The following is a 21,894-nucleotide window of genomic DNA, read 5'->3' as shown; positions in this document are numbered from 1 at the left end:
ATAATTGCCCGGTAATTATGCTGCTGATTAAGTGCTGGCTCAGCAGGAGTTTTTACCGTTTATAGCGCCTTACTCAAGGGCGCTACAGCATGAGATCAGTGGGGATTAAACCCACGACCTCATGTCTGGTGTAGCAAGTGTTCTTACCACTACACCACGCTGCCGGTAAGTAAGTTTTTTTTTTTTTTTATTCTTTCTCATATATTTATAACTGAACTGACTTCATATTTCTTGCTCATCTAAACTTTATCTCAATCTCCTCAAACAAGTCAAAGCAAACTTAAAAACAAAAATAAGAAAGTCACGATATTATAAATATGTAATCCAATTAAAAAATAAAAATACTAAAAAACAAATGAAAATTTAACCATCACAGTGTAAGTACAAAGAGCATAGAATAAACGTTGGCACATAACCCAATAGTTTATAAATCAAGTTTATATTATTGTCACTACTTCAGGCTGGTGTCATGCCCATGCCGTATTTCTTCCAGCCTTGGGATTTAGTTTTACCTGCTTTCTTGGGAGGTTGGGGTTGAATAGTGGATTGAACACGTGGTCCTGTGTATTTTAAACTCTTTGGAAAGCGGAATATGTTCTTAAGTTCGGCGTTAACCTAATAACAAAATAATTACATGCTTTTTAATTAAATAAAAAATCTTGAATTTGTGCTTTATAAGTTATATATGCTTAGTGTGTAAAAAACGATTGGGTTTACTACACAAGGTCATCGGTTCAATTCCAACTGCTCCCTTGAATAGGGTGCTATAAATGGTTTAAACTTCTGTGAAGCCAAAAACCATTTGACAACTCAAATATTAGAAAAAAATGATCGAAAAAATTTAAAAGATTTAGATTAACTTAATCAAATATCTTGAAGTAAGTTAAAAAATCAGCCTTTTTTTACAATTTACCACCACCGATGTAAATTAATGCACATCAACATCTAATTATGCCCTTTATTTAATACATTGACATATCAACAAATACAACCTCCTTTTTGTCTTTAATGATCTCCATATCTGTTGGCATCTTTCTTGGACCAGGAGTTGAAATAATTTGTGCAACATCGCTCTCAAATGGGGTTAAAGGGGTGTCTACTTGTTCATTGTGTGGGGTTACGGTAAGGGGAGTTTTTCTGGAACTATGTCTTGAAGAGTGACTAAAACAATCAAAATATATAAACACTTAAGTTATTACTTTATTGTGCCCAAATTACAGATAAAAAAAGTAACATTTGTTGCTATAACTCAGACTTGAATCACTTTGTTAAACTTACAATAATATTGCTTGTAAAGCTGATAATGAATGTACTGATTCTGTCTTAGTTAACACTTAGCATCTCTACATAAAGTCCTGGGTTTGATTACCATCGCTTTAAAAGTGTAGCGCTTTATTGTTGGGCAATACAGATGCTATACAATACTACACCGTGTTGCAATGCCAAGTGTTCTAAACACTACACCATGCCACTGGTTTGTCACTTATTGCATGTAAAGTCTACTTACTTTGTTGAAACGGGAGGTAGTTTAACTTGTGATGAAACACTGGTGGCGATAAAGTTTCGAGCAATCTCCGCAGCTTTGCTCTGCATTACTTCAGTCACCGATCTTCCAGGGAATAGACGAGACAGAAGAGGGATGATCTAAAAATGAATCAAAATATGAAGGTTTTAATTAACAACAAATACATTGATTAAGCCTATATTTATTCATTATCAATGTGGAAATGTCATCTTCACAGCCTACACATAGAAGACCAACAGTTACCCTGACCCAGTCTCAAGTTGCCTTTGCCAGTTTGGAATATTATAGATTATAATTGCCCGATAATTATGCTGCTGATTAAGTGCTGGCTTAGCAGGAGTTACCGTTTATAGCACCTTACTCAATTGTTTAATCTAAAAATATTGTAAACAATGAACCTCCTCATTCTTGGGATCAAGATGCAGGGAGATGAGGATATCCTGCCGAGCACAATCCACCTCCTGCATCATGTACATGCTCCGAGCTCGATGGACGTAGAACTGACCGACCTTCGGATTGTGATCGATTGCGTTGGTGAATCTGATCTGGGCATCATGGTATTGTCTAAACATTGTTTAAATATGAAAACATTTTATATTATAATAATTTTGTTTGTTAAGGGCCAAACTTTCTTTGTATATATTTTATTATCAGATCCAGTCTTAGGTTGTGTCAATGTTATATATTTGGTATTGTTTAACATTACAACAACTGTATTATTATTCCACAGATATAAGTAGAGCATAAATCTATATAAAATAGAGCTTAGTGGATATAAATATTTATGTCCAATTCATAAGCCTATATAATAAAAAATACTGCTATTTGTGGTGTACAAATAAATTATTTTAGGAAAATGTAAGTTAAGAGTTGCGACCATATTAAACCAACCAAGATGTCACCTATAGAAAGAGATATCAACTAAGCTTAACCAATAATTTAGCAATATCAAAAAACATAGAAATTATACACAGAACCGAATGTAAACCAATTTTACTTCTACAGTTTTAGTCTATAAACACATATTGGTAACATAACTTTATAACAAACCTATCTTGGTAAGCTTGTATTCCAAACTCATTATGAACAACTGAGACCCTACACTTGACCTCCCAGCTGGTTGGGTCAATCTCTAAGGCTTGTTGGTAGTCAGCAAGGGCAAACCCAAGGTCATTTAACTTAAAGAAACAATCTGAAAAAACATATTAATTTTTTTAATATTGTTACTCACAGTGGGCTATATAATGGATGGTGTAGTGTTCGGAACACTTCCTACACTACATGAGATTCTGGGTTCAATCCCCTGCTTTCATACTGTAGCGCCCTTAAGGAGGGCACTATAAACAAAGTAACTCCTACTAAGCCAACACTTAATTAGCAGCATAATTATTGAGCAAGTTTAATCTATAATATACTAAATCATTAAATAACTTAAAGGTGCGCAAATTCCCCTATGATTAGTTACGTGAATAGGTTTGGGTCTTAAACAATTAAATAAATATATTAACTTGTAATGTAAAACCACTAACCTCCTCTGTTGATGTATAATCCCTTTTCAGTCTTCTCCCCCTTGATTGCTTTGTTCAACAAAATAATCGCTTCCTCAAAAAAGCCCTTTTAAATACAAGTATTAATTTATCTTAAATATATTTTATTTATTTTTTCTGAATTTATTCTTTACAACCGACTTCACGACTTTAACATAGAGCAACATTTGTTACTCCGACCCAGTCTCAAGTTGACTTTGCCTGTTTGGGATATTATTGATTATAATTGCCCGGTAATTATGCTGCTGATTAAGTGCTGGCTCAGCAGGAGTTCATATTGTTTATAGCACCTTACTCAGGGGTGCTACAGCATGAAAGCAATGATGATCAAACTCAGAACCTTATGTTTAAATTTTAGTTAAGTGTTCCAACCCGTACACTTTGTTGCCAATATATTGAAACAAAATTACCAACAACCACCTACCCTATGATAACAATGCACAGCAAAGTCGTTGTAAGTGAGCAGAAGTTGACGCTGAGCTGAAATGTAGACCGGATCTTGTTCATTGTGGTCAGATTTGTCCATTCCTAACAAATAATCATCTATAGCTGCGTTGAAACTTTGTAAGCGACGGTACAAGGCTCCCCTGGAAACAATAAATTAAAATTTACAAACAAATTAGTAATTGTTTTTGCTTTTGCAAAAACTTATTAAAAGGAGTACTATACTGCCTCCTGTATACAGTAAATAAGTTATTTTTTTAAATTTTTATGCCAAATTTGCCTTAGTCAACAAAGCTTATTTAAATAAAAATTATTTCACCTGAAAACATGATATTCAGAAACTGAAGGATCAGTCTCGATTGCTGTCGTGATTTTATGCAAAGCTCCTTGTAATTTGTTCTGTAGATAATAATGTAGAATTAGATAGAATAACAATACTCTTAATTCTTAAGCATGTGTTTATTGATTTACTTTTGATTTAAGGGGGTTGACCTCACAGTCTTAAGGTAATTTATAATAATCAGGCCCAGTCTTGAGTTGGGGTAGTTTAAAATGTTGTTGATCTGACACAAATAAATTAAAATATAAAAATCAATTGCATGACCAAAGCCTAAGAGTAAGAATATTTGTATCCAAAAAAATCTCAATAACTTCACAAAGTAAATGTGATTTGATTTAGGTTACCTGTAAAGTGAGGGTTATAGCTTGTTCCTTGCTCCTGGCAGCTTTCTCTTTAATTTCTTTCATCAAAACTTTTGCTTGTTTCTGTTCAGAGTCAATTGACAGAGCATCACGAACATCATAGTAACATAAAGTTGTCTGTCATAACATTACAAAGTAATTTAAGAGTAATTACTGATAGGTTTTTTAGGTAAAAGTAACATCACAACCATTTATAGTTAAGCTTATTAGATGACATATTTATTATAGGACATTTAAAATAAAAAAAGACCTCCAGGCAAAGTTTTGTTGCAACCATATTATGACAATCTATGTTACAGATAAGTAGATAAAATGTAGACTAAAGACACTCAACTATTTAGATTATGGGGTTTATATATTTTATTTAAAAAAAATATATTTTACTTGTGACCATATTAAAAATAATCATATAATAACCAGCAAACAATAAGTCCTATAGGACAAGCATGCAACTAGTTATATTAACAAACTTCTATATCTTATTACAAACAAAAAAGTAATTAAATTCAAAATATTAACTTACATTTCTGAAGAGTAAATGAAGACGAGCTCGAAGCACGTACAACTCAGGATTCCCGGTTGTTTCCGTCTCTAATCTTCTTGTTATAAGAGCCAGACATTCCTGGTTCCTCCCTAGCGCTGCAAGTGTTGTTATTGCCCTCGTGTGGTAGCCTGCAACATTTGGTCGCATCTCAGCGGCTTTGGTGAAACATTCTAACGCTTCGGCAAATAAACATTGATCAAATAAGCATTGACCCTGAACAAAAAATTAAAATATATTAATTGTTACAATAAAACTTGCGAAAAAAGAGTAATAACAATAAAATAATTGAGGATTTAAATTCAATAAGAATAGGTTTAAAAGCACAGTGTATTACAAGACTTTTTTTATATTTTTTATTTTCGATGTGGGAAGGTCGACTTCACAGCTTAAACATAGAGTAACATTTGTTACCCTGACCCAGTCTCGAGTTGCTTTGGCAGTTTGGGATATTATTGAGTATAATTGCCCGATAATTATGCTGCTTATTAAGTGCTGGCTCAACAGGAGTTTATACCGTCTAAAGTGCCTTACTCAAAAGCGCTACAGCATGAGAGCAGTGGGGATCGAACCCACTACCTCATGTAGTGAAACCAAGTGTACCGACAACTATACCTTGCTGGCCTAAATTCATTTAAAGTATTAAATCCAAAGTGGCATCTAAATAAAACAACCTCTAATTTACTAAAATAGAAGTCAAGGAACAGTAAAATATTTACCTCCAAATAACAAGTAAAAGCAAGTTTATCGAACAACTCAGGGTTATGGGGTTCTAGGAAGTAGGCTTTCTTGTAGTTGAGGTTAGAAGACCTAAAATCACATAACTGCATGTAAGCTTCAGCCCTTTCAACATAACATGAAACATCGTTCGGTTGCAAGTTCAAAGCTTTGGTGAAACTCGTGACTGCTGCTTCGAACTGACCTTGACTCGATTGTTCAACACCTCGACTGTAACTACAAGAAATTTACATTTTGTTTTACTAGGTTTAAAATTAAATTTTTAGAAGTATTGGGTTTGATTTTTACTGCTGGTATAACATATAGTATTTGACTGAAATCTTAGGGAAAAATGAACAACTTAAATCTATGAAGTGGAAGCTAATGTAGTAGTAAGAACACTTGCTACACTACAAGAGGTCCTGGGTTCAATCCCCACTGTTCTCATGCTGTAACGCCCCTAAGTAAGGCGCTATAAACAGTATAAACTCCTGCTGAGCCAGCACTCAATCAGCAGCATAATTATCGGCAATTATAATCCATAATATCTCAAACTGCCACAGGCAACTTGAAACTGGGTCGGGGTAACAAATGGTACTCTATGTTTATGTTGCGCATTCAATTTTCCCACATTGAAAATAAATACTATATTAATAATGATTTGATAAAACCCAACCCAGTTTCTACATTTAATTGCCCCCAACTCACAAACCTCAAATCCCACAACTTACTGTTCATGGACTTTGTCGTTGATGACCTCTGTCATAGTCCTCCTATAAGAGGGAGTTCCCCACATTTCTTGCTCCAGTTGTCTTCTCTTTTGTCTTCTGCGAGCTTCTTCCAGTTCTTCTTCAGGGACTGAAGTGGAAAATGTCATCCCACTTTCCTGAAGAGATTAAAAAGAATAAAAATAGTTTTTTGACTTTCTTAAAATTTGAAAACTTTTTGTAAATAAAATTTCATTAAATTGTTTTTTTAAAATTTAAAAGTTTCAATTAAAAATTTTAATTAGTTTAATTGAAAATAAAATATTATTGTTCCACCTTATTAGTGACACCATCCTCAGCAGTAGGTGGCGGTGTTTTCAAACTTCCTTTCAGCCTCTAAAAACAACAAAGCACCACAAATGGGAGTGTTTTCGCATCAACCACACAAAACTTTCAAATATTTCTTAAATGTCCTTATCAATGGGGAAGTGTTATTATCCAATGAACGACTTAGTGAGGGTAATACTGCTAACAACCATTTGTGATTTACTTCACCATAGCACCATTTCTTTTTAAGAATTGGTTGCAATTTCTGACTAGCCTCTTCCTACTTTGAAGCTGGCTTCCAATTTATTAATTGGTTTATTTTAACTTAGGAAATGTTATAAAGTCAAAGAACTGCCATGGCATTGATTTACAATCCACCAAGGGTTTTGGGTTCAAGCTGCACCAAAAGTGGTACGAGAATGTAAACCAGTAAATATTATTTCTTACATGTTTAAACCAGATAAAAATAAATTAGAACAACTAAAATAAACTACATTAAATTTAATTGAATTCTACTAGTTATGGCAACTGGTTGGAGTCCTTAAGGCCCTGAGTTCAAGTCCCACCGTTGTTCAAGTGTTTGACGAGTTATAAATTCCCTTTTTTTATTAACTTATGCTCTTAGATTACACCTTTGTTTAAAATACTGTAAATGTTGAAATTGTTAAGTAAACTAACATACACTTCATTATTACCTGAATAATGAGGTCAGTTTCAGAGTCGGTTCGCTCTGGATAAACATTTCCCAGCTCTGTATCAAACGCGACAATATTCCGAGTGTTTCGAACTTCATTTTCTTGGTTAAGGGAGTCTTGGTCTTTAATAAATTTAATTAAAAATTAATAATTTCTAATCAAAATACAAATATTAACCCAGAAAAATCGATTCTAATTTTAACACAAAAAATTGAAAGCTTAATTAAAAATTAAAATTTTTTTTTTATTTTTAACTCAATTAATTAATATAAATATTTAAAATACTTACTTTCACCACTTGGAGGGGTTCTTAATCTTCCTGCCGACAAAGGTCGTTGCACAGGAGTTGTAACATCAAGGGCTTCTCTTTTATCCTCAATTTTTTGTTCACTTTCCACAAACAGGCGACTACTGCTGCTCGTACTTGGCTTCTGTAAATTCTAAAATTATGAAGTTGTTTAAACTTTATTAAACTTATTATTTTATTTTAAAACCTCAAAAACATGGGTCCTGGGTTCAATCCTCACTGCTCCCATGCTGTAGCGCCCTTGATTAAGAAGCTATAAATGGTATAAACTCCTGCTGAGCCAGAACTTAATCAGTAGTATAATTATCGGGCAATTATTATCTATAATATCCCAACTTACCAGAGACAACTTAAGACTGGGTCAGAGTAATCAATTTTACTCTATGTTTAGGTTATAAAGTCAACCCTTTTATAATAAAGATATTTAAATATATAAATTAAAAATCTAGAAATTAAAACTTAATATCAAAAATTTAAGTCAGTTTTTTTTACCTTTTCGGTTTCACTAACACTTGTATCAGAATCTAATCCAGTCAATGATTCCTTATTTTTATCTTTTAATTTCAAACTTTCTTTAATATTTCCATCTTCAAAAGTTTTATTATTTTGTTTTTTATCAACAGATGTTTCCATGATATTTGTTTCTCTAAAAATTTAAAACAATATATAGGCACTATGTAAATTACTGTAAGTAAATTAACAGTTTACGGGTTTCGTTTTTAACTATTTAATGACGTTTTGTTAATGTCAAAGGTTTTTAATAAATAATTATGGGTTATAATACTAAAGTTTAACAAACCTTAAAAAACTTTACCTTCCTTATTTAGATTAATAACCGCATGGCCAGCTTAGAATCGAATTTTGCCTAAAACAAAATTTTCGTTGTCAATGAAGCTAAAAAAATACGGTGTTGCCAATTTATTTTTTGAAAACCATAAGTATTTATTCTAAACACAAAAAATATTATATGTCTGCAAATATAAAAATATAAAATAAACAATACCTTTGTAGATTATTTAATTAAGTTATGTATAAGTTTCGTTAAGTTGTTTAATATCTGTACAAATGTCAAGTTATATTTAAGTGATTAAACACGTAGACAGTGAACCTAGCTCGACCTTAGACTTTCAACATAAAAGTTAAACTTAGAAGCAGGTGAATGAGTTGACAATATTTAAGTTTGTTTTGTATTCCTTAAGTGATAACATCTAAACATATGTTCGTTCCCATACATTTACCCTTACAGAACAACACAGTTATATAAACCAGTTGCAGGGGCTACACCTTTAATATAGCTCTACTTTTAATGCTTTTTAGCAATCTTACTGTCAAAAATAAAGTTTATAAAGTTTATAAACTAACCTCTAAATATGGTTAGAATTCAAGTATCAATTGGTTTTTAACATTCAAAGTTTTAACTTACACTTTTATTGACCCAGTTCAGTCTTAAGTTTATTAGCCTACAATTATCAATAAACCTGCTTGTTGTTTTCCTATAATAATAATATATCTTTGTCAGTAACTCAACAACGTTAAACTTTAAGGTTCCGTAGCATACAAGATGATAGGGAGTGTTATATTAATATTAGCGCTAGCGACAAGTGGTCTAAGTTATACAGTTAAACAACCTGAGATCTCTATAACTGCAAGCAACGGAATTCGTTTTGCCTACCCAGGTATGCTTATTAACTACCATCGACCGAAGTTGTAAGTTTCATTTTTAACATCACATTTATATTGCAGACGATGGTGGTTCCGTTACTTTAGTAGGTTACCATTACAACATTAACCGACCTCTGTTTGGAGTGGCTGCTGGCGACTACAACGTTGATGTGAATTCACCAACTGGTATGTAAACTGTGTTTGTTGTATTTTGTAAATATCGGTAAATCTGCAATGTGAGAAGAAAAATTTACAGTTCATTCAAAGCGAAAATATTATTACTTTAGCTATGATTTAAGTTGACTTTGTCAGTTTGGTATTAACTTGATAGCATTGTACTGTCGTTATAGGCTTAACATAGAACTGACCTGTTTATATCACGTAAGTCTCAAACAACTAGCAGAAATTTTTGGGGGTTCGAGTCGCACCAATGCCGCATTATTAGTTTTTGAGCAATAGCTTAAACATGTCACAACAGCACATCCTCCCCCAATAAATATATCAACGATTCATCTTGAAATGATATGGAGAATACATTAAAATGTTACACCAGAAATCAATATCAAGGCATTACTAACGGCCTTAATCACTGCCAACAATTAAACACAACAACTAAATACTAATTTTAAACGATAGCTTAAATATGTCACAACAGCACACTGTTTTCTAATCAAGTATAAAACCCAAGGCTAATTTAAATGTTACAACGAATTTCAATATTAAATAACTGCCAAGATTTAAATAAAACTAATTACTAATTCTTTAATTTATAGGCGGGTACTTCGTGCACGAGAACTCAGCAGCAAGTGTGTTCATCGGAGATGTTGTTTATTATTGGATCAATGTTATCACAACAGGCGGAGGATATACTTTGAGCGATCAATCTTACGTGTTTCAAGGTAACTAAGTATTAACATTTTTACAAGGTTCACTTTCGGGTTTTGACAAGCTTAAACCTTAAGGCTTATATTGTTAATAACTAGGGAATTAGCAATTAACAATTAATTTTTCATTTTAAAACTTAAGATCGCCAAACACGGGGTAATTATAAAGCTTCGCACTTTAACTAGCGGTTACTATTTTTTACTTTATTAATAATATTTAAGAACCAACCACTACACCAGCTCCTACCACTCAACCACCAACTACAACAACCATCCCTGTGACGCAACAACCAACAACCATCCCACAGACCAACGCACCACCCACTGAGACAGACCCGCAACCAACCCAAACCAACGCACCAGGTAAGTTAAACTTGATTTAAGTACCATCATAACATGCCCAGCACTAGTTTCTTTAAATTCTATTATTAGTGTGTATATTAGTTACTATAGCGTGGCTGTTATAACACTGCATACAGTAACAATGTAAGGTTGAAAGCTTTAAACTTTAAAGATATGTAAAAAACTTCCAGTAAGACACGTCTTAAAAAACACGTGTTCCGATTGGAAATACGCCTATTAGTGGATATAACTGGGCTAGTCTATTAAACCATGTAAATATGTTAAACTATACCATAACAGTGGGTTGAAGGCTTGCAAAAACTTCTATTCAAACACAACAATTGAGTTCTAAAAATTATACTTTATCTTTTAATTTACAAAAGACATTTTAAAGTACGCCTATAAACTTCCATAGCGAGGCTTATAATATTAAACAATGTGAGGTTATGGAGCTGTTACATATCATTTGATAAAAGGCGCACAAATACTTTGCTTAAATTTAACCAAAAGATATTTATTCATTAAAGATAGGAAAAATGTTTTCTTAACATAATGCAACACCTTTTACCCACAGGAGGCGGTGGAGGAGTTATCGGAGTCTCATGCTCAAGTTATCCTTGCCCATCAGAATGCGACCAATCAGCTCCTCCATGTAACGGTTTAATCTTCCAGGAGGATTGGGATAACTTCAACCTTGATCGATGGCAACATGAGATCACAATGTCTGGAGGAGGAAACTGGGAGTTTCAGATTTATACGAACAACAGGAGCAACAGTTATGTCAAAGATAACACGCTCTTTATTAAACCGGTAAGTTTAAACTTTAATTCAACAAAAGGGTAAGATTTAATTCAACAAAAGGGTAACAAACAAGTTCTATTACCACAACCTTGGAATGTATTTCTTTACAAACTCTTACAGTACATAGGCAAACTGGAATTTGTTTCAAAATTAATGAAGCATTTTTATAATACGCTCTTTATTAAACGGGCAACCTCTAACTTGTGCAACTAAGTGCTGTTTAACAGTTCTTGTCATACTTTCACTTTCTTTAGACCCTAACATCGGACCACTATGGCGAAGGATTCCTTTCCACTGGATCTATCGATCTTTGGGGATCAACCCCAGCCGACCAATGCACCGCCAACTCTTTCTGGGGTTGTCAGCGAACAGGCAGTGGAAGCAATTACCTCAACCCAGTAAAATCTGCAAGGTGGGTTCTATATTTAAAAAAAACAAGTTACTCGAAAAAGAAAATAGGGCAATTTGTCAGATATTAAAACAGTTATAAACTGGTTCATTTATTCTGGTGAACGTTTAATGTGTTTTAACTCATCTTGTGTTAAAAATATTTTGTTTACATGTTTCAGAATCCGAACAGTGAACTCGTTTGCTTTCAAATATGGTCGACTTGAAGTTGAAGCTAAAATGCCGACAGGGGATTGGTTGTGGCCCGCCATCTGGCTTCTACCAAAGTGAGTTAATACGAGCAGTCTTATAAGATAATAACTTAACTGAATAAACACTTCAAATATTTTAGAGTGAATCGTTTTGGACAATGGCCAGCATCTGGAGAGATAGATCTTCTTGAATCAAGAGGTAACAACTAAGACTTGTAGAAAAACAATTCACAAATAAATTTTATGGTTAAATAAACAATTCACAAATAAATTTTATGGTTAAATAAATTTTATGGTCATGTTACTTATAACAGGCAACACCGACCTTCGAGACAGCCAAGGTGTTTCCCATGGCAACGATGCGTTTGGTTCAACTTTGCACTGGGGACCATTCTGGCCTCTCAACGGTTATGAACAAACCACAGCTGAAGTGTAAGTTTACCTCTGTACCCTCATATGATAACTCTTTTAATAAGACAGTGCTGTAAACTACATTAGAATATAGTTTTCATGCTGTAGCGCCCTTTAGTAAGGCGCTATAAACAGTATTAACTACTGCTGAGCCAGCTCAATTATCGGGCAATTATAATCTATAATATCTCAAACTGTCAAAGGCAACTTGAGACTGGGTCGAGGTAACTAATGTTACTCTATGTTTAGGTCGCGCATTCAACATTCCCACATCAAGGATAAAGATATATATACATATAAAAATAGGCTTCTGTAGTTAGGATTACAGAAATAAGAGTCACAAATTACTGTTTTTGGCTTACTTTTTACAATTATTACATTTTATTTTAACACAGACATGGACCCTTAGCTTCTGGATTCCATACTTACGCGATGGAATGGAACGAAAACGGACTCAAATTTTATCTGGATGGTGTGGAGCATCTTAATGTGGATCCAGGGAGCGACGGATTCTGGAAATTCGGGGATTTTGCGAACAAAGCTCCGGGTATTGATAACCCGTGGGTTGAGGCTAAGAGCAAAATGACCCCTTTTGATCAAGAGGTGGGTTAGGTTTTCACCCATTAATAACATGAATAATTATTTAAAAGAATTATAAATATAGTCTGCAAAAAAGTGCTCTTTATATTATACGACCTTTTTGTGGGATATTCTATAAGTAAAACAGTTCAGTGTTGTCTTATTTACTCTTTCTCACTTTTCAGTTTCACTTGATCATCAACCTTGCTGTTGGAGGAACAAACGGGTACTTCCCCGATAGTTTTATCAACGGAAACGGAAACAAACCATGGGCAAACACTTCACCAACTGCTTTCAAGGACTTCTGGGATGGAAGAAACGATTGGTAAGGACATTGTTAATATATAACGGTTATATAACTGTTGGTTTGTTTGATTTAAGAAAGAAAAAAATCCGTCAAAAAGGTTTATCATAATTCGTAATACCTTTGCCCTGTCTTCAAGTTGTTTTGTCTGAAGTGCCTAACGCTACAGCCTATGGTGTAAACACTTAAACTTTATATTAGAACTCTTACCAGCCTTGTCTTACTGTATAAAAACACTAAACATCTTATAATGTAACTGTTATGAATCTAACTGTGTATACTTAGGTATCCGACATGGAAGGCCGAAGTTAACAACGGGGAAGATGCTGCTCTTCAAGTGAAATCGATCAAAGTTTGGGCAAACTAAAACTTTAATAAAAGCCATGATAACTTCATTGTGTGGTTTATATGGATAGAGCTCAGTATATGAAAGTTAAAAGCCAGATTCTATGGCAAAAATTGTTCAAACTAAAGTGAAAAACAAGTAAAAACGTCAAGACAAAAGAATGTTAGTCTCAAAAACGCTTTAATAATAAGCCAGCAGTTAAATAAATTAAATATAATTTCAATTTAAACTGTAACGAACTGCTGTATAGCCAGCCACACATATAAAAATAGGCGAAACGCCATCGTAGTAACTTATAAATATTTAGAAAAGATCGATTTTATAAATTTATTACAAAAAAGTATAAAACTAAATAAACATCTTTCCCAAATAAAGGCTACATTAAAAACAGTAACTCGGGCAGCTTTATAAACAGCAGTAACTATAAAGTTACTATGCGCAATACGGTTAATTTACACATAAAATAATTAACTTCATATAAAAAACAAGCCAAGCCATATAACTAAGTAGCATTGTATTAAACATGTAAGCCTCTATAACCAACAAGCTCCACTCAGTCTATAACGAACAAAACTAAATTTACACACAACTAGCGCTAAACATCTATCAAAAAACCTAGCAAGCAACCAACTACTAAGACTAAAGCGCAACACATCTACCAAAAAACCTAGCAAACGACCTAACTACTAAAACTAAAGCGCAAGACATCTACCGAAAAACCTAGAAAACGACCTAACTACTAAAACTAAAGCGCAAATTACATTTACTAAAAAACCTAGCAAGCAACCTAACTACTTAGACTGTAGTGCAAGACATCTACCAAAAAACCTAGCAAGTGACCTAACTACTAAGTCTGTAGTGCAAGACATCTACCAAAAAGCCTAGCAAGCAACCTAACTACTTAGACTGTAGTGCAAGACATCTACCAAAAAACCTAGCAAGCGACCAACTACTAAGACTAAAACGCAAGACATCTTCCAAAAAAACCTAGCAAGCGACCAACTACTAAGACTAAAACGCAAGACATCTTCCAAAAAAACCTAGCAAGCGACCAACTACTAAGACTAAAACGCAAGACATCTTCCAAAAAAACCTAGCAAGCGACCAACTACTAAGACTAAAACGCAAGACATCTTCCAAAAAAACCTAGCAAGCGACCAACTACTAAGACTAAAACGCAAGACATCTTCCAAAAAAACCTAGCAAGCGACCAACTACTAAGACTAAAACGCAAGACATCTACCGAAAAACCTAGCAAGCAACCTAACTACTAAGACTAAAGCGCAACACATCTACCAAACAACCTAGCAAGTAACCTAACCACTAAGACTAAAGCGCAAGACATCTACCAAAAAACCTCGCAAGCAACCAACTACTAAGACTAAAGCGCAAGACATCTACCACAAAACCTAGCAAGTGACATAACTACTAAGACTGAAGCGCAACACATCTACCAAAAAAACTAGCAAGCAACCAACTACTAAGACTAAAGCGCAAGACATCTACCAAAAAACCTAGCAAGCGACCTAACTACTAAGACTAAAGCGCAACACATCTACCACAAAACCTAGCAAGCAACCAACTACTAAGACTGAAGCGCAAGACATCTACCACAAAACCTAGCAAGTGACATAACTACTAAGACTGAAGCGCAACACATTTACCAAAAAAACTAGCAAGCAACCAACTACTAAGACTGTAGTGCAAGATATCTACCAAAAAGCCTAGCAAGCGACCTAACCACTAAGACTGTAGTGCAAGACATCTACCAAAAAACCTAGCAAGCAACCTAACCACTAAGACTGTAGTGCAAGACATGTACCAAAAAACCTAGCAAGCAACCTAACTACTTAGACTGTAGTGCAAGACATCTACCAAAAAACCTAGCAAGCGACCAACTACTAAGACTAAAACGCAAGACATCTTCCAAAAAAACCTAGCAAGCGACCAACTACTAAGACTAAAACGCAAGACATCTTCCAAAAAAACCTAGCAAGCGACCAACTACTAAGACTAAAACGCAAGACATCTTCCAAAAAAACCTAGCAAGCGACCAACTACTAAGACTAAAACGCAAGACATCTTCCAAAAAAAACTAGCAAGCGACCAACTACTAAGACTAAAACGCAAGACATCTTCCAAAAAAACCTAGCAAGCGACCAACTACTAAGACTAAAACGCAAGACATCTACCGAAAAACCTAGCAAGCAACCTAACTACTAAGACTAAAGCGCAACACATCTACCAAACAACCTAGCAAGTAACCTAACCACTAAGACTAAAGCGCAAGACATCTACCAAAAAACCTCGCAAGCAACCAACTACTAAGACTAAAGCGCAAGACATCTACCACAAAACCTAGCAAGTGACATAACTACTAAGACTGAAGCGCAACACATCTACCAAAAAAAACTAGCAAGCAACCAACTACTAAGACTAAAGCGCAAGACATCTACCAAAAAACCTAGCAAGCGACCTAAGTACTAAGACTAAAGCGCAACACATCTACCACAAAACCTAGCAAGCAACCAACTACTAAGACTGAAGCGCAAGACATCTACCACAAAACCTAGCAAGTGACATAACTACTAAGACTGAAGCGCAACACATTTACCAAAAAAACTAGCAAGCAACCAACTACTAAGACTGTAGTGCAAGATATCTACCAAAAAGCCTAGCAAGCGACCTAACCACTAAGACTGTAGTGCAAGACATCTACCAAAAAACCTAGCAAGCAACCTAACCACTAAGACTGTAGTGCAAGACATGTACCAAAAAACCTAGCAAGCAACCTAACTACTAAGACTGTAGTGCAAGACATCTACCAAAAAACCTAGCAAGCAACCAACTACTAAGACTGTAGTGCAAGACATCTACCAAAAAACCTAGCAAGCGACCCAACCACTAAGACTGTAGTGCAAGACATCTACCAATAAACCTAGCAAGCGACCTAACCACTAAGACTGTAGTGCAACACATCTACCAAAAAACCTAGCAAGCAACCTAACTACTAAGACTGTAGTGCAAGACATGTACCAAAAAACCTAGCAAGCAACCAACTACTAAGACTGTAGTGCAAGACATCTACCAAAAAGCCTAGCAAGCGACCTAACCACTAAGACTGTAGTGCAAGACATCTACCAATAAACCTAGCAAGCAACCTAACCACTAAGACTGTAGTGCAAGACATGTAAAGCCTAGCAAGCAACCTAACTACTTAGACTGTAGTGCAAGACATCTACCAAAAAACCTAGCAAGCAACCTAACCACTAAGACTGTAGTGCAAGACATGTAAAGCCTAGCAAGCAACCTAACTACTTAGACTGTAGTGCGAGACATCAACCAAAAAACCTCGCAAGCAACCTAACTACTAAGACTAAAACGCAACATATCTACCAAAAAACCTAGCAAGCAACCTAACTACTTAGACTGTAGTGCAAGACATCAACCAAAAAACCTCGCAAGCAACCTAACTACTAAGACTAAAACGCAACATATCTACCAAAAAACCTAGCAAGCAACCTAACTACTTAGACTGTAGTGCAAGACATCTACCAAAAAGCCTAGCAAGCGACCAACTACTAAGACTGTAGTGCAAGACATCTACCACAAAACCTAGCAAGCGACCTAACTACTAAGACTGAAGCGCAAGACATCTACCAAAAAACCTAGCAAGCGACCTAACTACTAAGACTGAAGCGCAAGACATCTACCAAAAAACCTAGCAAGCAACCAACTACTAAGACTAAAGCGCAACACATCTACCAAACAACCTAGCAAGCGACCTAACTACTAAGACTAAAGCGCAACACATCTACCACAAAACCTAGCAAGCAACCAACTACTAAGACTGAAGCGCAAGACATCTACCACAAAACCTAGCAAGCAACCAACTACTAAGACTGAAGCGCAAGACATCTACCACAAAACCTAGCAAGTGACATAACTACTAAGACTGAAGCGCAACACATCTACCAAAAAACCTAGCAAGCAACCAACTACTAAGACTATAGTGCAATACATCTACCAAAAAACCTAGCAAGCGACCTAACTACTAAGACTAAAGCGCAACACATCTACCACAAAACCTAGCAAGCAACCAACTACTAAGACTGAAGCGCAAGACATCTACCACAAAACCTAGCAAGTGACATAACTACTAAGACTGAAGCGCAACACATTTACCAAAAAAACTAGCAAGCAACCAACTACTAAGACTGTAGTGCAAGATATCTACCAAAAAGCCTAGCAAGCGACCTAACCACTAAGACTGTAGTGCAAGACATGTACCAAAAAACCTAGCAAGCAACCTAACTACTAAGACTGTAGTGCAAGACATGTACCAAAAAACCTAGCAAGCGACCTAACTACTTAGACTGTAGTGCAAGACATCAACCAAAAAACCTCGCAAGCAACCTAACTACTAAGACTAAAACGCAACATATCTACCAAAAAACCTAGCAAGCAACCTAACTACTTAGACTGTAGTGCAAGACATCTACCAAAAAGCCTAGCAAGCGACCAACTACTAAGACTGTAGTGCAAGACATCTACCACAAAACCTAGCAAGCGACCTAACTACTAAGACTGAAGCGCAAGACATCTACCAAAAAACCTAGCAAGCGACCTAACTACTAAGACTGAAGCGCAAGACATCTACCAAAAAACCTAGCAAGCAACCAACTACTAAGACTAAAGCGCAACACATCTACCAAACAACCTAGCAAGCGACCTAACTACTAAGACTAAAGCGCAACACATCTACCACAAAACCTAGCAAGCAACCAACTACTAAGACTGAAGCGCAAGACATCTACCACAAAACCTAGCAAGCAACCAACTACTAAGACTGAAGCGCAAGACATCTACCACAAAACCTAGCAAGTGACATAACTACTAAGACTGAAGCGCAACACATCTACCAAAAAACCTAGCAAGCAACCAACTACTAAGACTATAGTGCAATACATCTACCAAAAAACCTAGCAAGCGACCTAACTACTAAGACTAAAGCGCAACACATCTACCACAAAACCTAGCAAGCAACCAACTACTAAGACTGAAGCGCAAGACATCTACCACAAAACCTAGCAAGTGACATAACTACTAAGACTGAAGCGCAACACATTTACCAAAAAAACTAGCAAGCAACCAACTACTAAGACTGTAGTGCAAGATATCTACCAAAAAGCCTAGCAAGCGACCTAACCACTAAGACTGTAGTGCAAGACATGTACCAAAAAACCTAGCAAGCAACCTAACTACTAAGACTGTAGTGCAAGACATGTACCAAAAAACCTAGCAAGCGACCTAACTACTAAGACTGTAGTGCAAGACATCTACTAAAAAACCTAGCAAGCAACCAACTACTAAGACTGAAGCGCAAGACATCTACCAAAAAAACTAGCAAGCGACCAACTACTAAGACTGTAGTGCAAAACACCTAACAAAAAACCTAGCAAGCGACCTAACTACTTAGACTAAAGCGCAACACATCTACCACAAAACCTAGCAAGCAACCAACTACTAAGACTGAAGCGCAAGACATCTACCACAAAACCTAGCAAGTGACATATCTACTAAGACTGAAGCGCAACACATCTACCACAAAACCTAGCAAGCAACCTAACTACTAAGACTGTAGTGCAAGACATCTACTAAAAAACCTAGCAAGCAACCAACTACTAAGACTGAAGTGCAAGACATCTACCAAAAAACCTAGCAAGCGACCTAAGTACTAAAACCAAAGCGCAAGACATCTACCAAAAAACCTAGCAAGCGACCAACTACTAAGACTAAAACGCAAGACATCTTCCAAAAAAACTAGCAAGCAACCAACCACTAAGACTAAAGCGCAAGACATCTACCAAAATACCTAGCAAGCGACCAACTACTAAGACTAAAACGCAAGACATCTACCAAAAAAACTAGCAAGCAACCAACCACTAAGACTAAAGCGCAAGACATCTACCAAAATACCTAGCAAGCGACCAACTACTAAGATTGTAGTGCAAATCATATTTACCAAAAAACCTAGCAAGCGACCAACTACTGAGACTGTAGTGCAAGACATCTATTAAAAAACCTAGCAAGCAACCTAACTACTAAGACTAAAGCGCAACACATCTACCAAAAACCTAGCCAAGGACCGAACTACTAAAACGGACTGAAGCTTGAAAACTGTGCCAAAATTTAGGGAAAAATAGTTCCTGCCATAGCGTAGGTGATCTGATATTCAAAAAAGCGAACAGTCGATCAAAGCCATCGGCCTAAAGGCACTACAAGCTGATCAGACGCGCTTATGAAACCAATGAATATCCACGTACGGAGAAGTGCTTGGCCTCCCATTTGTCGTTGGGAGGCCTCCCATTTAAACTTCCCTAACTGTAAGCTTAACATCGAAATCTTGAGCCTAGGTTAAGTCTAAAATAAGGCTATTTGTGGTCCTTGCTAAAAATTTGGCTCAAGCCTAAGTTAAAGCTTTAGTTAAGGGTTCGCTTAGCCCAAGCGAACATTTTTTTTAAATACAATTTTTTTAATTTTTGTGAATGAAACCAAAATATTTTTTTAAAGCCTAATTTAAATAGTTTTTGACTTTATTATTACTTTAAAATAGTTTTTGACTTACCGTTTGGAAAGATGTTGGATTTGCGGATAGCACGGATTGACAAAACAAATTGCAAAAAATATTTAAATTTTTAAACTTAATTCATTCTTTAATATATGAATAATATGTTATAACAAGAAAGCTATGTTTATTTAAATTTCAGTCAAATATATTTTAAATATAAAATAATATATTAAACGTTTTTATGAAATTGTTAAAATTACTTTTTTAATAAATCCGTTTTTTATTTGCAGTTTTATTAAACCCCATTTGTTTATATTATTGTTTTTTTATTATAGCGTAAACCAAAAGTAATTCCAATACATTTTACCTTAATAATACAAAACTATATAAAAGACAGCTTAACCATGGTCAGACGATCCCAAGCCTATACCCAACAACAATATTTTGGTCCGTTGCCAATGAAGCTAAAACTTAGAGTTGCCAATTTATTTTTAAATAAAATTATGTTAAAGTTCAAACTAAAGTACTACGTGCAACAATGCAACTGATAATGTTGTATATAGGACGGCTGTCTGTCTATAACCTTTGTACATTTGTTGATTCATGTTCTGTAGGGTTTGTCTAACTATACCCCACGTGACCAACAATAGGTTGATCGAAGAATAAAATACGCCCCTTGATCACAGATTGATCTCAGTTAATATAAAAATAATACCGATAATGGGCCCAGAATTGCAACTGTCTAACTCGACTGACACAACAATTGAAATACTCTACAATGTATTCAATATTCAGTACACAAGAAAAACAATTAACAAAAAACAATACTGGCTTAACACTTACAAATCGATATTACTTTTAACAAAAACTAACTAAAGACCATTTATGAAATGTTAGAACAGGGCGAATCGTATTCTAAATATATGACGTACTAAAAGTAGAATTCCAAAATTATTCCAAGTTACGATACAAATAAAGACAAAAAAGGCGAAACACAAATCACGTGACTAAGAACGCTGAAAAAAAGGGAAAAACTTGAAATGACCAGGCGATAAGGCGATCCAAAAAAAGCGCACAATAGCGGCTAATGGTGTCCAACCGAGTGTGAAATTGTATTTAAAATTAATGAGAAAATATAAATCAGTTTTCATATAAATGGACTTAACATGTTCTATATAAGTTTCGTTAACTTGTTAAATATCTGTACAAGGGTCAAATTATCTTCAAGTGTTTAAACAAATATCGGAAGAAAGTGTCTTCTTATTTTTAAACAAAATAAACAACTAGCAGTGACAATGCAATATTTTATATAAAATCAAGTATGAAGAAAAGTAAAGCCTACAAGACTCTTTTTTTGCCTTGATAATAATTAAAATTTTCCATTTACAAAATAAAAACCAATCGTTTCTACCTTAAACGACCAAACTTTACAAAAGTAATCATCTTGTAACTATCTTGTAATAACAAACAAATTAAAACAACATCCTAATTTATACTTAGCAATGTGTGTTCTAATTTAAAAAAATATTACATGACGTTATCATTATGTTGAAATTAACGATGACATTGTGATAACCTTGTGACATTGTCATTGTGGTTACCGTGACATTGACATTGTGGTTTCCATGACAATGTTTTAAACACGTAGACAGTGAACCTAGCTCGACCTTAAACATTCAACATAAAAGTTAAACTTAGAAGCAGGTGGATGAGTTGACAATATTTAAGTTTGTTTTGTATTCCTCAAGTGATAACATCTAAACATCTGTTCGTTCCCATACATTTACCCTTACATAACAACACAGTTATATAAACCAGTCGCTGAACCTGTTATACTTATGATAGAAAGATCAACTACTAAAGTTTATTAACAATATAGTGAA

At 35.0% G+C, this 21,894-nt stretch overlaps 2 protein-coding genes and 1 non-coding gene across 5 annotated transcripts; 2 read left to right on the top strand and 1 right to left on the bottom strand.

The window, feature by feature from the left end:
• Positions 1–372: 372 nt before the first annotated feature.
• On the bottom strand, positions 373–8,401 carry LOC145752674 (tetratricopeptide repeat protein 16-like). Of its 3 annotated transcripts, none has more exons than XM_082568991.1 (17): positions 8,327–8,401; positions 8,005–8,158; positions 7,495–7,645; positions 7,206–7,327; positions 6,520–6,579; positions 6,208–6,362; positions 5,479–5,713; positions 4,742–4,975; positions 4,201–4,335; positions 3,836–3,915; positions 3,497–3,659; positions 3,055–3,139; positions 2,576–2,717; positions 1,924–2,089; positions 1,508–1,644; positions 993–1,161; positions 373–615 (listed from the first exon to the last, which is right to left on the bottom strand). In XM_082568991.1, the coding sequence occupies exons 2-17, from the start codon at positions 8,143–8,145 to the stop codon at positions 457–459; spliced, it is 2,334 nt and encodes a 777-aa protein (XP_082425117.1). In that variant the 5' UTR covers positions 8,146–8,158; positions 8,327–8,401; the 3' UTR covers positions 373–456. The 3 variants fall into 3 exon arrangements, with proteins under 3 accessions (XP_082425117.1, XP_082425116.1, XP_082425118.1); XM_082568990.1 differs by having other exon boundaries at positions 8,312–8,365; XM_082568992.1 differs by having other exon boundaries at positions 7,495–7,633; positions 8,312–8,365.
• Positions 6,651–6,783, top strand: LOC145754239 (U4atac minor spliceosomal RNA). The gene has a single exon (XR_014284121.1). It is a non-coding gene; the product is annotated as a U4atac minor spliceosomal RNA (small nuclear RNA).
• Positions 8,402–9,073: 672 nt separating the features above from the next.
• On the top strand, positions 9,074–13,461 carry LOC145753606 (beta-1,3-glucan-binding protein-like). The gene is made up of 12 exons (XM_082570009.1): positions 9,074–9,188; positions 9,256–9,360; positions 9,948–10,073; positions 10,281–10,421; positions 10,975–11,210; positions 11,456–11,613; positions 11,771–11,875; positions 11,941–11,999; positions 12,115–12,232; positions 12,607–12,814; positions 12,976–13,115; positions 13,380–13,461. Exons 1-12 carry the CDS (start codon positions 9,074–9,076, stop codon positions 13,459–13,461), a joined length of 1,593 nt encoding a protein of 530 aa, XP_082426135.1.
• The last annotated feature ends 8,433 nt before the right edge of the window (positions 13,462–21,894 follow it).

This window comes from Corella eumyota, chromosome 5, assembly GCF_963082875.1.
Source record: "Corella eumyota chromosome 5, kaCorEumy4.1, whole genome shotgun sequence".
In the NCBI taxonomy this organism is placed as follows: domain Eukaryota; kingdom Metazoa; phylum Chordata; class Ascidiacea; order Phlebobranchia; family Corellidae; genus Corella; species Corella eumyota.
The sequence above is the reverse complement of the archived record's forward strand: the minus strand, read 5'-3'. Positions and strand labels throughout refer to the sequence as shown.